The sequence below is a fragment of the Dendrobates tinctorius genome, unplaced genomic scaffold (assembly GCF_039654945.1).
Source record: "Dendrobates tinctorius isolate UK_male_01 unplaced genomic scaffold, ASM3965494v1 ptg000212l, whole genome shotgun sequence".
In the NCBI taxonomy this organism is placed as follows: Eukaryota; Metazoa; Chordata; class Amphibia; order Anura; family Dendrobatidae; genus Dendrobates; species Dendrobates tinctorius.
In genome coordinates, this window is record NW_027361879.1 from 868,392 (window position 1) to 883,291 (window position 14,900).

At 43.7% G+C, this 14,900-nt stretch overlaps 1 protein-coding gene across 5 annotated transcripts in view; it reads right to left on the minus strand.

Moving 5' to 3' along the window:
• BAIAP2 (BAR/IMD domain containing adaptor protein 2) overlaps positions 1 to 14,900 on the minus strand; it is a 189,045-nt gene that overhangs the window by 30,283 nt on the left and 143,862 nt on the right. For 3 of the 5 annotated variants that reach the window (XM_073554714.1, XM_073554716.1, XM_073554715.1), the window contains exons 8-13: positions 10,617 to 10,856; positions 10,339 to 10,537; positions 9,952 to 10,153; positions 8,935 to 9,003; positions 7,959 to 8,121; positions 5,452 to 5,489 (exon numbers count right to left, since the gene is read on the minus strand). In XM_073554714.1, coding sequence (XP_073410815.1) covers positions 5,452 to 5,489; positions 7,959 to 8,121; positions 8,935 to 9,003; positions 9,952 to 10,153; positions 10,339 to 10,537; positions 10,617 to 10,856 — 911 coding nt within the window. Of the gene's footprint in view, positions 1 to 5,451; positions 5,490 to 7,432; positions 7,589 to 7,958; positions 8,122 to 8,934; positions 9,004 to 9,951; positions 10,154 to 10,338; positions 10,538 to 10,616; positions 10,857 to 14,900 lie in introns of those variants that run through there. The other 2 variants (XM_073554713.1, XM_073554717.1) reach the window with 1 other exon arrangement.

The window sequence follows — 14,900 nt, forward strand, 5'->3', positions numbered from 1 at the left end:
CGGTTTTTAAAAAGGTATCACTTTTGTGGGTTTTCCAATATATAGGATCCTTAAAGTCACTCCTAACTTGGATAGGTCACTCAAAAAAAATGATTTTGTAAATTTCCATGAAAAAATTAAAAAAACTTAAAAAATTGCTGCTACATTTTTAAATCTCCTAAAATGCTATCAAAATACAATAACATTTTACAAATGGTGCTGATCTAAAGCAAACGTGTGGGAAATTTTATTAATATTTTTCAGTGGTATGACTATCTGAATCAAAAGGATAATCAAAGTTTGAAAATTGCTAATTTTTTTTTACATTTTTGTGAAATGTCTGATATTTTTTATAAATAAACAAAACATATCAACCTAAGTTTAACCATTATCATAAAGTATAATGTGTCACAGAAAAACAAGCTCAAAATCACTGGAATTTGCCAAAGCGTTCCAGAGTTATTACCACAAAGTGACACTGGTCAGATTTTTAAAATTTGGCTCTGTCGGTTAATTTAATGGCCCAAATAGGAGGTTTTGGTGGAATGATCTTATGGACAGATTCCCTATAATTTGGGCTAAAAATATTTTTTCTAAATGTGAAATAAAAAATATTTAAAAACCAAAAGGGTACGATATTTTTAATACCTCTGTACACTGCTGGCTTCAGAATGAGTTAATGGAGAATTTAACATTCTGAACTAAGCTATGCAGATTTATGACCACAGACCACATCAAAGTTGTGTTCAAGTCTGATGTGGTCAAAAATCAAATAATTAAGAACGTTCTAAATGCCACCTAAGGACAATCGCTCTAACAGACTGTCAGTTAACACATTCTCAAGCCAATATCAAGGGAAGCAAAAACCCAGCAAAGTGAAATGCTGAAAACATTTTTAAAGCAAATTCAAGTTATTTTAACCCAAAATACAAACAGGATATAGACATCTTCAGGGATCATTTTTATTCCTACTTATATTAACCTAATGCCAGTCTTGAATTTCCAGGTTAGAATAATGTTTGGCATCCCAGAGGCTTTACATTCATGGATCACCTGTCCACATCTATAAATCAGGAGGGGGTCCGACCAGCAAGATCTCTACAACCATGAGAGAAGGGGTCTCACATGGGACTAGAGCAACACTGCTCCATTCACGGTCTATAGAAGTGGTGGTCACACACGCTCACTACCACGCCTTTCCCACAAGAGACTCTGGGCCTCTGTTCTTGTGATCAATGGGGTCTCAGCAGTGGGACTCCCAGCGACCTTATACTTATCAACTATTCTTGCTAACTTTAACAGGATTGTCCCTCAAGCATTAACCCTACCCACACTGCACTCCTTTACTATGAGCCGCACTCCTGTGGCACAAAGACATGGGGGACTACCCAGGAATCAAAGCCCAAGCCCTGTATTATACAGGACACATGGTAGGTGGGTGACCGGATATAGATTTTACACTGGGGAACAGTGGTCAGGATCTTATCCTAGCAGGGATTATAGGCACCCCCTAAATGGTCTGTGAACAGGGGTGTAGCTGTAATAGGTGCAGGGGTTGCAATCGTACCCAGGCCCTGGAGCCTAAGGCCTCTTTCACATTTCAGTTTTTTGCCATCAGTCGCAATCCGTCAAATTTTGAAAAAAAAAAACGTTTTTTTTCTCATAGACTTGTATTAGCGACGGATTCCGACTGATGGCCGCACGTTTTATCAGTCGTTTGCCGGATCCGTCGTAAATGGTTTATCCGGTGGCCGGAGACAACGGACAATGTAACTTTTTTGTCTCCGTCGAAAAGTTGGACAGCGACGGATCCAGCGCAGTCCGTCGTTTGCTAGAATGGAAGCCTATGGGTGCCATTTCCGTCGCTGTCTGTTAAATGACGGAATCCAGCGACTGATTTCCTTTTTTTGAAACAGAGCATGCTCCAATATCCACAGCCCCAAATGTATATAAACCTGCCAGGAAGGGCAGGCAGATCCGGCGAAAAAACGGATCTGTTGCATCAGTTTTTCACAATCTGCGACAGATCCGTCAAGCTGACGGATTGTGACTGACGTCAAAAAACTGAAGTGTGAAAATAGCCCAAGAGGCCAAAAAAGTCCCTTTGGCCCATATGAAAAGACCAATACTATTAAAGAATTGACGTAATTGGGGACTTTATTGGAGCTTATGTATCAGGGCCCATGAGCTTTAAGTTACGCCACTGTCTGAAATATGAAACAGAAAAATGCCCCCCGTACACAGAACTTATTTACTCCAGTGTTACAAAAGTGTGCCATGAAGTTTCAAAGTTTCATGGCGACCCCCCTCTGTTGGGATTTGCTTAGCTGTACACTGCAAAACTGCCCCCTTTATTTGGAGAGGGGAGAGAGAGGGAACTGGAATTAAGGCTTAGCCTATGAGCGACACCAGGACCTACACCTTATTTCTGCTGCTTTTTTTTTTTTTTGGGAGATGTGGGGTGCAGAAACTTGGTATTAAGCCATCATCTCAGCGTGCTCAACCACAACCAAAGGAGAGGTCACTATGTATTTACACCCTTATCGAAAACAGCTCGGTTTAGGAAATGAGTAAGCCCAATGGGATTCCCAACCCGTCATTAACAATGATTAGACGAATGTAAAATCTGCCATCTTTAGGCAAGAGATACATGACAATGCAAAGATCATGGTGTTGCATTGCGTTATCGCGTCGAAATCACTCAACAGGTGCTAGTTGCAACCAGTGATCAAAAACTATGCTTTTTTGGTACTGGTTATAATTTGCATGCTTTACCCTATAGATTACAATGTAAGTCGTAGCTAACTTTTTACCAAGCCAAAATGCAGCTCAAGAGTCACTTTTGGTCATGTGACTTGTCTGAGAATTGTACTTTTGTTGCCAGAATTGCTGTCATCACTGGCCTAATGATTCACTATTTTCCCAATTTAGTTTCTACAAAAAAAAAAAAAAAAAAATGGAAACCACCAAGCAGGCTAGCTAGTTGCATCATACTGCTGTGTCGATTTAGGCTAGTTTGACACATCAGACTTTCACAATCTCTGTGCGTGCTCACCACAGGTCTCCTGACTCATAAGCCAAAAATATATACAGGTGCTTCTCACAAAATTAGAATATCAAAATCGTAATTTCAGTTCTTAAACACAAAGTGAAACTCATCATATGGAGTCATTACAAACAGAGTGATCTATTTCAAGAATTATTTCTGTTAATGTTGATGATTATGGCTAAAGGCCCCTTTACATTTAGCGATGCACAAGCGATACCGACAACGATACGACCCGGTCAGGATCGCTGGTGCATCGCTAAATGGTCGCTAGAGAGCTGTCACACAGGCAGATCTCACAGCGATGCAGCAGCGATACAGCGGTCATTACTTACCTTTCAGACGCGGCGATCCTGACGTCCTCCCGTCCGCGTCCACGCGTCGGCACCAGCAGGAAGCGCCCGACGAGTAATGGAGCTGCGTTATCAACGACAGACAGCGGGGGAGCTGGTCGGAGGTATCACACATAGCGATATCGCTGCTGCGTCACCAAATCGGTGATGCTTTAGCGATATTGCTAGCGATATCACTATGTGTAATACCCCCTTTACAGCCAATGAAAACCCAAAAGTCATTATCTCAGTAAATTAGAATAGTTTATAACACCAGCTTGAAAAAATGATTTTAAAATCTGAAATGCTGGCCTACTGAAATCTATGTTCAGTAAATGCACTCAATACTTGGTGGGGGCTCCTTTTGCATCAATTACTGCATCAATGCAGCGTGGCATGGAGGCGATCAGCATGTGGCACTGCTGAGGTGTTATGGAAGCCCAGGTTGCTTTGATAGCAGCCTTCAGCTTGTCTGCATTGTTGGGTCTGGTGTCTCATCTTCCTCTTGACAATAATCCATAGATTCTCTATGGGGTTAAGGTCAGGCGAGTTTGCTGGCCAATCAAGCACAGTGATACTGTTGTTTTTAAACCAGGTATAGGTACATTTGGCAGTGTGGACAGGTGCCAGTCCTGCTGGAGAATGGCATTTCCATCTCCAAAAGCTTGTCGGCAGAGGGAAGCATGAAGTCCTTTAAAATTTCCTGGTCGACAGCTGTGCTGACTTTGGTCTTGATAAAACACAGTGGACCTACACCAGCAGATGACATGGCTCCTCAAACCATCACTGATTGCTGAAACTTCACACTAGACCGCAAGCAGCTTGGACTGGGGCCTCTCCACTCTTCCTTCAGACTCTGGGACCTTGATTTCCAAATGAAATGCAAAATTTACTTTCACCTGAAAACAACACCTTAGACCAATGAGCAACAGTCCAGTTCTTTTTCTCCTTGGCCCAGGTAAGACGCTTCTGGTGTTGTCTATTGGTCATGAGTGGCTTGACACAAGGAATGCGACACTTGTAGCTCATGTCCTGGATATGTCTGTTTTGGTGGCTCTTGAAGCAATGACTCCAGCAGCAGTCCACTCCTTGTGAGTCTCCTCCAAATTTTTTAATGGCCTTTTTCGTAACAATCCTTTCAAGTCTGTGGTTATCCCGGTTGCTTGTGCACCTTTTTTTAACCACACTTTTGCCATTCCACTCAACTTTCCATTAATATACTTGGATACAGCAGTCTGAACAACCAGGTTCTTTAGCAATGATTTTTTGTGGCTTACCCTCCTTGTGGAGTGTGTCAATGACTGCATTCTGGTCATCTTTCAAGTCAGCCGTCTTCCCCATGATTGTGGAGCCTACGGAAACAGACTAAGGAACCTTTTTAATAGCTTAGGAAGCCTTTGCAGGTGTTTTTTGTTAATCTAATTTACTGAGATAATGACTTTTGGGTTTTCATTGGCTGTAAGCCATAATCAGCAACAGAAATAAACATGAAATAGATCACTCGGTTTATAATGACAATATAATATATGAGTTTCACTACTTTTTGTATTGAAGAAATGAAATAAATTAACTTTTTGATGATATTCTAATTTAGTGGAAAGCACATGTATGAGGGCTTTTAGTTCAGGTCGGGAGACAAAGTCAGTATGGGCTGTAAATGAGCCAGTGAAACCTTTAATCCACTCATCCTGGAATAACCAATGCAGCTCTATTGGATGCTGGACAACCAAAAATTAGAATGAAAATACAACTACTGTATTTTGAGATCAAACAGTAGTAGATAATTGTTTGCTGACAGTTTCCACTTTTTGTACTGCATAAAATGAACAAACTAGAAAATAATTTACAAAACAAAATAAAAGGTAACCATAAAAAGCTGACTTCAGATTTAAATCACAAAAGAGTCAGTGTTAATCAATGCCCATTTTACGGATTTAGAGGACAACTTTACAAATTGTAGACAAATTAGTATCTTCACCTCCCGCCTGTGACAATAAGGGATACTGCAGGTGACGCACATACACTGTAATATATAACACTCATCATCATCGACAATAAGAACACATGCAACCATATGACGGAGGACGCCATTACCTGTTTGTGGCCCGTGGTGCCCCGTAGTCATCTAAACCCTGCCGAGGGCAAAAAAAAATGCACGAAAAGTTAATGCAAAGTTCACTCTACTTTAATGAGCTCACCAATTAGGCAGGGGGCAGGGTTAATTACTGATAATTAGCATACTAGCAGCAAGCCAATTTAGTAGTAGTAACGATGGGTGGTAAATCTGGGATGAAATGGAAATCTGGTGGCTTTATTTTGCCGTGAGTGGGGGCAGGGCAGGATAGTACAACCGAGGGTGGGGGCTATGGCAATGAGCGCTCCTACTGTGTCACTGCAGCTGATAAAAAGCAGCGAGGGAATTCAAGAGGTAAAATGGTTGTGAGAACTCCCACCAGAAATCATACCTAGAGGCTGCCAAGCCTGGATTATACCAGCAAAGTTGCTGTAAAGTGGACCCGTCACCATATAAAAAAAAGCAATTATATTCCAGGTGCTACTCTGAGTATTCTGGTTTTTGTTTTAATCCGCCATACTGTTCCCAAACATATAAGACACTTTATTCAGTGCTAATTATTAAGGTACTTACTAAATGGGCGTGGCTGACAGGATCCTCTGGGGCGTGTCCTTAGGCTGCTCTGGAAGCCACACACCCTTGTAAAGACCACAAAAATTAGCACTAAATAAAAATAAAAAATAAAAAATCTTGGCTCTCTGACACCAAATGGTGGATTTTAAAAAAGAAAAACAGAATACTCAGTGGAGCAGCTAGAATAAGAGTAAAGAATTGACACTTTAGACTCAGTGATAGGATCGCCAATACAGACTTCGTACAGACAAGTAGTTACTGGCAGATCAGAAAATCAAGATATTTGCATGGATATAACAATAAGGGTGTATATAGGTCCCTCATACTCTTGTAAAGACCTGAAGGGGATATCGGATTGGTGGTCCTGTACTAGGAATACAAACTTCTATTCTCATAGAAAAGAATTGCCAAGAAGGTGGGGCAAAAGTAATCACTTCCTCTCATCACAGGAAGAGGAGGTGACTAAGTGAGCTGATTGGCTGCTCATAGGAAACTTCCTACTAATGGAGGAGGCAAGGACCATATTGTAATGTCACAATTCTTTTAAGAAAATGGACATCTTTTGTATGGATTGGATTTAGCGTGTGCTTATTAATGGTGCCTAATTTTGAGATCACTCCTAATGATCTTTAGAGCCAATATGTTGCCCCTTCAAATTACAACATTATAATGGCTACTCCTCTTCAATTTTCTAATCAAGGAATCAGTCTCTAATTTTAAATTGCAAATTAAGCTATGGTCCGTTCAGAAGCCATCTGCAGGAATACAAGATTTGCCTACTGTATAAGTGCCCCAAGACCACATATAACCATTTATACTCTGTCTCCTCCACGCCTTCTGAGTAAGTGGGCTCTCCCTGTTGTCATGTCAGAGTAGTGATGTGGGCTCTGAGCCAATCAGCTATCCATCTCCAGTTCCTCCTACCTATTGCAGCTCCACAAAAAAAAAACAAAAAAAAAAAACTGTGCAACTGAAGCTGCATCTCCCTCTTCTCCCCTCCTTCATGCCAATTTAAAGAATTACACTAGCTTCTGATATTGTCTCTCCAACACAAACTAGGAAATCTTTGTTCCTTTCTTTTTATGGGAAAGTAAGCAACATCTCCCATACACAACACTAAGTGGCATCTATTGATCCAAATTTTACCAATATCCAATGGGCAATTGAGGAAGAGTTGCCCACTCTACATAACATACAATTCCATTAGGCAGGCAAGAGAACCCGTGGCTCAATGGGAAATTTCCCAATAAAGGTAGATTTCTGGTGGAAGTGATGGTGAAGCACCTTCCATTGCATCAAATCAGGACCGTTTGAGTTATCTTAGTATCCAGACTGCATTTCTCATGGTGCTTCTTTATCACATAAGGTTTAATAAACCCCAACATACATACAATAAAGTAAGCAGTCCGGGTACAAAGAAGCTGCAACGTCAAACGGTGGATGTCAACAGCTACAATGGAAGTGCCCCACTGGTGACCAACTTACGGCTGAAGACCTCTTACAAGGTTTGTACAGTCCGGATGACTGTGGGTACAGAAAGCTGGCACTCTTGTTTATTCTGTACCCATAAGGCACAGAGTAAGCCTATAAATAAGGAACACATGGCTATAGAGAAGACCCACAAGGATATACAATGTTAACTTCCAGCATGCTATGGTAGATAATACTTATGCTAATATTTACACACATTTTCCAGCTGTTAACAGATTTAAAATACTAAATAGCCCCATTAAATTTAAAAAAAAAAAATTATGCCTTCATGTACCACCTTTCACATTTAGCATAATGATAAATCCGTCTGCAGAGAGCTCCCTCTAGTGGTGAGTGCAAGCAGCAAAATATTTAACTGACTAGAATTAAGAGCGTTTGCTCCAATATGACATTTCTATTCTAAAAGGATTTTATCTTCATACATTGAAGATCCTAATGACGTTACAATATACGGTCATCCCACCTGTGAAAAGACTGGTGCAGCCACACTGTATGGCCGGGGCTTGAAAGAGCTCACAGCCTGTGGGGGGAAGCCGCGGGAGGCCATGTTGTAGTCTGGAGGAGGTATGGAGAGGTCGTCTTTGTCCAGCAAATTCCCAGTGCTGCTGCTCTTCCCAGTCTGTAAACTGAAGAACAAGAGAAAACTGTTTTATAAAGTCTGTGACGTTAGCAGATTGTGAGCTTACCAGGTAGTAAGGGCGTAACATATCAAGGAGGCAGATGGGTGGCACAGTTAGGAAGAAGAGGGCAAGCCTGGCTAGGTGTCATGCATTTTGTCATCTATTGGATGTAGAGCTCCATTCTCTAAATGAAGCTATATTGATAGTAGGCAAAGGGACGAGGACTGGCCCAAGAGTCAGGAAGAGGGAACCAGACACTAGTACTAACAGTTATGGTTGCCCAGGATCTGGAGGCACCCTCTCTTTTAGGATAGAAACCCAAATCCCCAGTCTAGTTTGGCTAGCCCTGGCTTAGCTTGCCCCTTAGGGCCCAGTTGAGTCATGCTGATTACAACAGGTGGAGAGGATGCATGACATCTAGGGTGACCACAGTAAGTTATTACAAAAAAGGTACAACCCCTCTACAACTATAAGATACAAAGACTGGCATATAACTACCGTACCTTACCTCCCTTACACTCCAACAGGCAACCATTATAGGGGGCACTATGATCATGTCATGATCCTTAAGGCGGCCATACACATTAGAAAAATGTTGGCTGAACCCACCTATGTCTATCTATTGTGGAGAACCAACTCTTTTTCCTGATGGCAGATGAGGAAGAAATATTGGACAGGTCTGATTTCAACATGCCCAATACTCTTTTTTGTTTTTAAATTACAGAGTGCTCGTGTTGTGTGACTTTCATCCAAAGTCTTTATAAAGCTATAGGGGTGGGATTATTTGGGGAACCAGCCTCACAATATCTAGAAACTTACTTCTGTGAACGTCCTCCGCCATCTCCGCGGTCTAACACTCTCGTGTAGGAGAAAGGGAACCATCCTCTCCTGAAAGCCAAAAAACCAAGAAATTTAAGACCTGTACATCCAGCTATAGGTTTTTTTTTTTTCGAGTAACGCCTAGGAGGCGCTACGTTATAAATATAGGTTGTAAGATTACGGACTCTTTTTCCCCAATCAAAAATAGCACCGCCCCTACATATGGGCTCCGTACAATTACCAAAAAAAAAACAAAAAAAAAAAAAAAACGAACATCCCTACATAAACAAGTCATAACTGGATCCGCATGCAACTGAAGTTCAGGTAGAATTTCCCTTACAAATCCGAGCTTGTAAATATCTCCCAGATGGAGTGGATGAGGTTGACGTCTCAACAGCTTTACCTTGCCACCCACGTACATGAAATGCAAAGTTCCGGTTTTGTTCCAGGTGGGGGGTGGTTCCCTCCAGTCAATTACCGCTCTGTGCAACCTACATGCTGTCACATTCTGAGGAGGGCGGATCGGCAGGAGAAAAAACAGCAAATTCCTTCTTCCAAGTAGTTCTAGGATGCGGTGGTGCAAACATTCTACAGCATAATGACCGGTAGTGGTGGCAGCAAGAGCTGGCAGAATTAAGTTTAAACCATCCTGAAGCACAAGTGATCCTCCAGGGAAAGTAGGTCATATCCATAAGACATGCCAAAAACATCTGATTTTAGTCTCCTATTTGGAACCCACATCTTACAAACAAATCTGAGGACTCCCAACCCTTTTCTGATCGGTTAGTGGGACAAATGAAGTGGTTAAACAAGCTCTGTCAATGCACTTCTATGGGAATTCCAAAAACAGGTCACCCTTGCTTGGCTGGTTTTGGAGCACCCACAGAGATCAATATAGTGATCCACGCACTCCCCACCACCTCATTCACACACATGCACCTCCATCTCTCCAGTAACAGCAGATGTAATACTGCCGCTTCTCCAGAACCAAACAATCCATAACACAAGGCTCCTTACAATTTCGTCTTCTCGCTCTCTCCGTAGTGCCAGCCGTCTCTTGCTTCGGGCACCAGTAGGGTGATGTAGTCACCATTGCTGAAGCTCAGTAAAGTGCCGTTATCTCCGGCAGCGTGCGAGAAGATGGCCTGCACTCGTGTCCTGCCGTTTCTTTCTAAGCCGGCAGCCATAGAACTGGATCGGGGTAAAGTCTTGTTCTCGGCTGCTCGAGAGAATAATAAGAAGGACTAATGACTGGTACTTACAGTAGCATACACTCCATAATGATTGCACTTACATATATGAACTCATGTGTGATGGCAAATTGAATTACTGGCTGAGAAATGTGGCTGGAACAAGTTGTGTGTCCACTTTAACAATCCAATATCAAAATCCATGTTTGCTTACCCACGGTGTAGCTGTTTTTGGGTGGGACACTCTTGCGGGCTGGGAGGGTATTTGAGTAGGAGTCACTGATCTGTTTGTGTGGCTGAGATGGTGAAATTTTGGACTGGATTGGTTTCATCTCTCCCCAATGTTCATAACTGCTGGGAGGTGGTCCTGTGACCCCATTCATTATAGGTGTGCCCTCCTGAGCGGACATTCTCTGTAACACAAACCAGAGTTAAGATGCTAACCTCGAACGCAAACAAAGTCATAGACTGCGTACTAAATAGGCAACTTACCCCTACAAAAGGGGCTAGCTCTGGGGGCACTGGCAGTGGCTTGGCACCTGGAATAGGGTCCGATATAGAAAGGCTGGATTTTGAGTTAGTCATAGGTCCGGAGAGTGTTCCTGATAAAATTGTACCATTGGGACCAGTAGCCATTTGCTGCATTATCTGTAGGGCTCTGTCTGGGATCTTGTTGGGATCGCCACTGGATTGTTGCCAAGAAGGAACCTTCTGGGCGAGCAGATCCTTACCCTGAGAGGAGAAGAGAAGGGTCAGCAGTCATTGATATATTACATGACAAATTACTTTGTGCAGAGACTGTGGTGCATTAGTCCTTTCTGAGACAGGAAATAGCTGTCTGCCATCAATAGACAGCCATACTAACTCGTAGATGGCTGAAATCACCTCGTCACCCTTGTAACACCACATATGCGTTCATTGGCTGCACAGCTAAGGTTAAGCCTGATATTATTGAAAGGACCTAGACGATATCTGCAGCCAATTGTCTGTCATAAATGTGTAAGACCAGACAGAGGAAAGCAGGGAGTAAAGAAGTAGCCAACTTCACCTCCTACTTTAGTTATGGTAGACTCAGTGTTGTAACTATACGGGGTGCAGCACACGAGACATTTTTCAGATAAGCCGCTTCCCAGGAGGTCTTGTGCTGGCTTTGTTCTGAAAGGTTCGCCATTATTCTGCGAGACTATTGGACCAGTAATTAGGAAGCTCCAACGTGAACCGCAGGTGTCTTTAAAAAGGGTCTATGAGCATTTCTTTACATAAAGTAGCCGCTCTATTTGCAGACACTCAAAGGCCTATAAAGCGGGCAAAAAAAAAAAACACGCTGGAAAGTCCCAAGATTTCGCTTGCCCACCAACGAAGACATAGTAAAAGGTGATGTGAGTATTCCCCCACGAGATGGCAGCAGCGATGTGCAAGCTTACACTGGCAGCAATGAGGGGCTTTTCTCTTCCCCTCCTTCTTTCCAGCCAAGTGGCACTACATCTTGCTGAGTAAGAAGCATGTGGGCAGCACAAAATGTGTGTGTGGGAGTTGGGAACAAGGCTTTCATTTTCAGTTGCTCTCATTCCACCTCCTCCTCCTTTCCTGAGGAATAGGTGGGCTGCAAACGCTGGAAATCACTTGCACAAGCTCTGGATGAGCCAAGATAACAGGCCACGAGAGGCACGTATGCAACGGCAGAGTACGCAAAGCAAACGGGCATAGCCATTCATAGCCGTGCCCCTTATCAGACTGTCAGCAGAGTGGCGGACAGAAAACAAAATACCACTCCATAATCCCATCAGAATAATGCCATAATACCGATATATGAACAGTGCAAACTCTTTGGTGTGGCACGAGTGAAATTCTGGGAAAAATTAAATGGTGACAAGTGACTACAGACACATGCACACTTGTTGTATGTCAACCACTATAATTATAGGTAATATTAGTATCCACAGGTCCAAATATTAATATTCTCAGGCCTCATGAGAGCCAATATTAACATCTCCAAGACACCAAGGGGCCAATATTAACATTAGCTCCAATTCACCTGTTACACTTGACAACAAATGGACTGCTGTGGTGCAGGTTTTCATAAAGCATGACATCCAGCTTGTTACAATATCCTACAGAAAAAAAGCTCCATACCCACCCATTTAAAAAAACATATTATATATATATATATATATATATATATATATATATATATATATATATATATATATATTTCCGCTGCCAAGAGATGGGACATATTGCTGCGAACTGTCCGGTCACTACTGAACCCATGCAGTGCGACCTCACAGACTCTAAAAACCGCATGTCTATGGTTGCACGGGTACTGAGTGTGAATGCCGGTCAAAAGGATGTGGAAAAACAGGGTAATAGTGTACATGATTCTTCTCCCAGGGCGCGTGTGGGTCCCGAACCCCTGGAAGAGGTCTCCCCGGAAGACTCTGGGGAAGAGTCTGCGGGAAATGACCTGCAGTTCCCGTTTTCAGTCATGGCGGGTGATACGGAGGAGACCGGGGAAGAGGAGGAGGCCGACAGCCGTCCACCTCCCCGTTTGCCGGATTTAGAAGTTCAGAAAGATGACTTCCAAAGCGAACAAATAAAGGATCCTACCCTTTCTCAGGCTAGGACAAATGTAAAAGTGATAAATGGGGTACCCGTAGAACCTGGCTCTAGGCTGGCATATCCTTACATGGTTCTGGAGAATGATTTACTCTATCAGGTAGAGAAAAAGGGGGAAGATACGGTGCAACTATTAGTCGTGCCAAAACCCTACCGGCAGCAGGTGCTGGACCTGGCCCACGGACATGTGATGGGAGGTCACCTGGGAGTCCAGAAAACCACCGAAAGGATATTACACTGTTTTGTTTGGCCAGGCATGCATCACGATATCCGTGTATATTGTGAGTCTTGTCCTGACTGCCAAGCCTCTGCACCTAAGCCCCGGTTCTGTAGCCCTTTGGTACCCCTACCTATTATTGAAGTCCCGTTTGAGAGGATTGGGATGGATTTAGTTGGGCCCCTTCCACGGTCTGCACGTGGACACCAACATATCCTGGTCATCTTGGATTATGCCACTCGTTACCCGGAGGCCATCCCTTTGCGTAACACAGCCACCAAGACGATTGCCAAGGAACTGGTGCATGTGTTTAGTCGGGTCGGTATACCAAAACAGATACTCACCGACCAGGGGACCCCCTTTTATGTCCAGGGTAATGAAGGAGCTCTGCCGATTGTTACAAATCGAACCGTTACGCACATCCGTGTATCACCCTCAAACAGACGGGTTGGTCGAACGGTTCAATAAAACTCTGAAGCAGATGCTGAGAAAGGTGATAGACAAGGATGGGAAGAACTGGGACTATTTACTTCCGTATTTGCTTTTTGCCATCAGGGAAGTACCCCAGTCTTCCACGGGATTCTCGCCTTTCGAGTTATTGTACGCCCGACGTCCTCGCGGACTGTTAGACGTTGCAAAAGAAACCTGGGAGGGTCAGGTCACTCCGTTTAAAACAGTGATAGATCACGTCACACAAATGCAGGACCGTATTGCGGCTGTTAAGCCTATCGTCAAAGAACACATGATACAGGCTCAAGGAGCCCAAAAAAGAATCTATGATAGGGGCGCCAAGATCCGTACGTTTGCACCCGGAGATAGGGTGTTGATCCTGGTCCCCACGGTGGACAGTAAGTTCCTGGCAAAGTGGCAGGGCCCCTTTGAGATCAAGGAAAGAGTTGGTGAAGTAAACTACAAAGTATACCAGGCAGGTAAACGGAAACCTGAACAGATTTATCATGTAAATCTGATAAAGCCCTGGAAGGATCGGTCTGCCTTGTCAGCGGAGATGGCCCGTCCTGTCTGCTCGCATACCGTAGCGGAGGTACGGGTTGCAGAGACTCTCTCGGAGCGGCAAAAGACTGAGGTCAGGCAGTTTCTACTTCACAACCAAAAGTTTTTCTCAGAAAAATCCGGGCAGACTACGCTAATAAAACATGACATCGTAACGGAACCTGGTGTCACAGTTCACGTAAAGCCCTACAGAATCCCGGAAGCGCGCCGTGAAGCCGTTTCCCGAGAAGTGAAGGCAATGTTAGAGTTAGGAGTCATTGAGGAATCGCACAGTGCTTGGTCCAGCCCGATTGTGCAAATTCCTAAACCGGACGGCACCATCCAGTTCTGCAATGACTTCAGGAAACTGAATGCGGTCTCAAAATTTGATGCCTACCCCATGCCCCGGGTCGACGAGTTGATAGATCGGTTAGGAAAAGCCCGGTATATTACGACCCTAGACCTAACAAAGGGGTATTGGCAGATCCCTCTGGTGGAGGCTGCCAGAGAAAAGACAGCATTTGCTACCCAAGAAGGTCTATTTCAGTATGTGTATATGCCGTTTGGTCTGCACGGAGCACCGGCGACCTTCCAGAGACTGATGGATCGAGTCCTGAGGCCACATAGGCAGTACGCTTCGGCCTATTTGGACGACATTGTCATTTACAGCTTGGACTGGGAGACTCATCTCCAGAAAGTACAAGCTGTGATTGACGACCTGTGGGAGGCAGGTCTAACCGCGAACCCCAAGAAATGTCACATCGGGCTAGAAGCAGCCCGGTATTTGGGGTATGTAATTGGGAGGGGTGTTGTTAAACCCTAGGTTGATAAGATTCAGGCGGTTCAGGACTGGCCACAACCTGTCAACAAGAAGCAGGTGCAAGCCTTCCTGGGGATCGCCGGTTATTATCGCCGGTTCATACCCAATTTTGCAGCCATTGCTACCCCCCTGA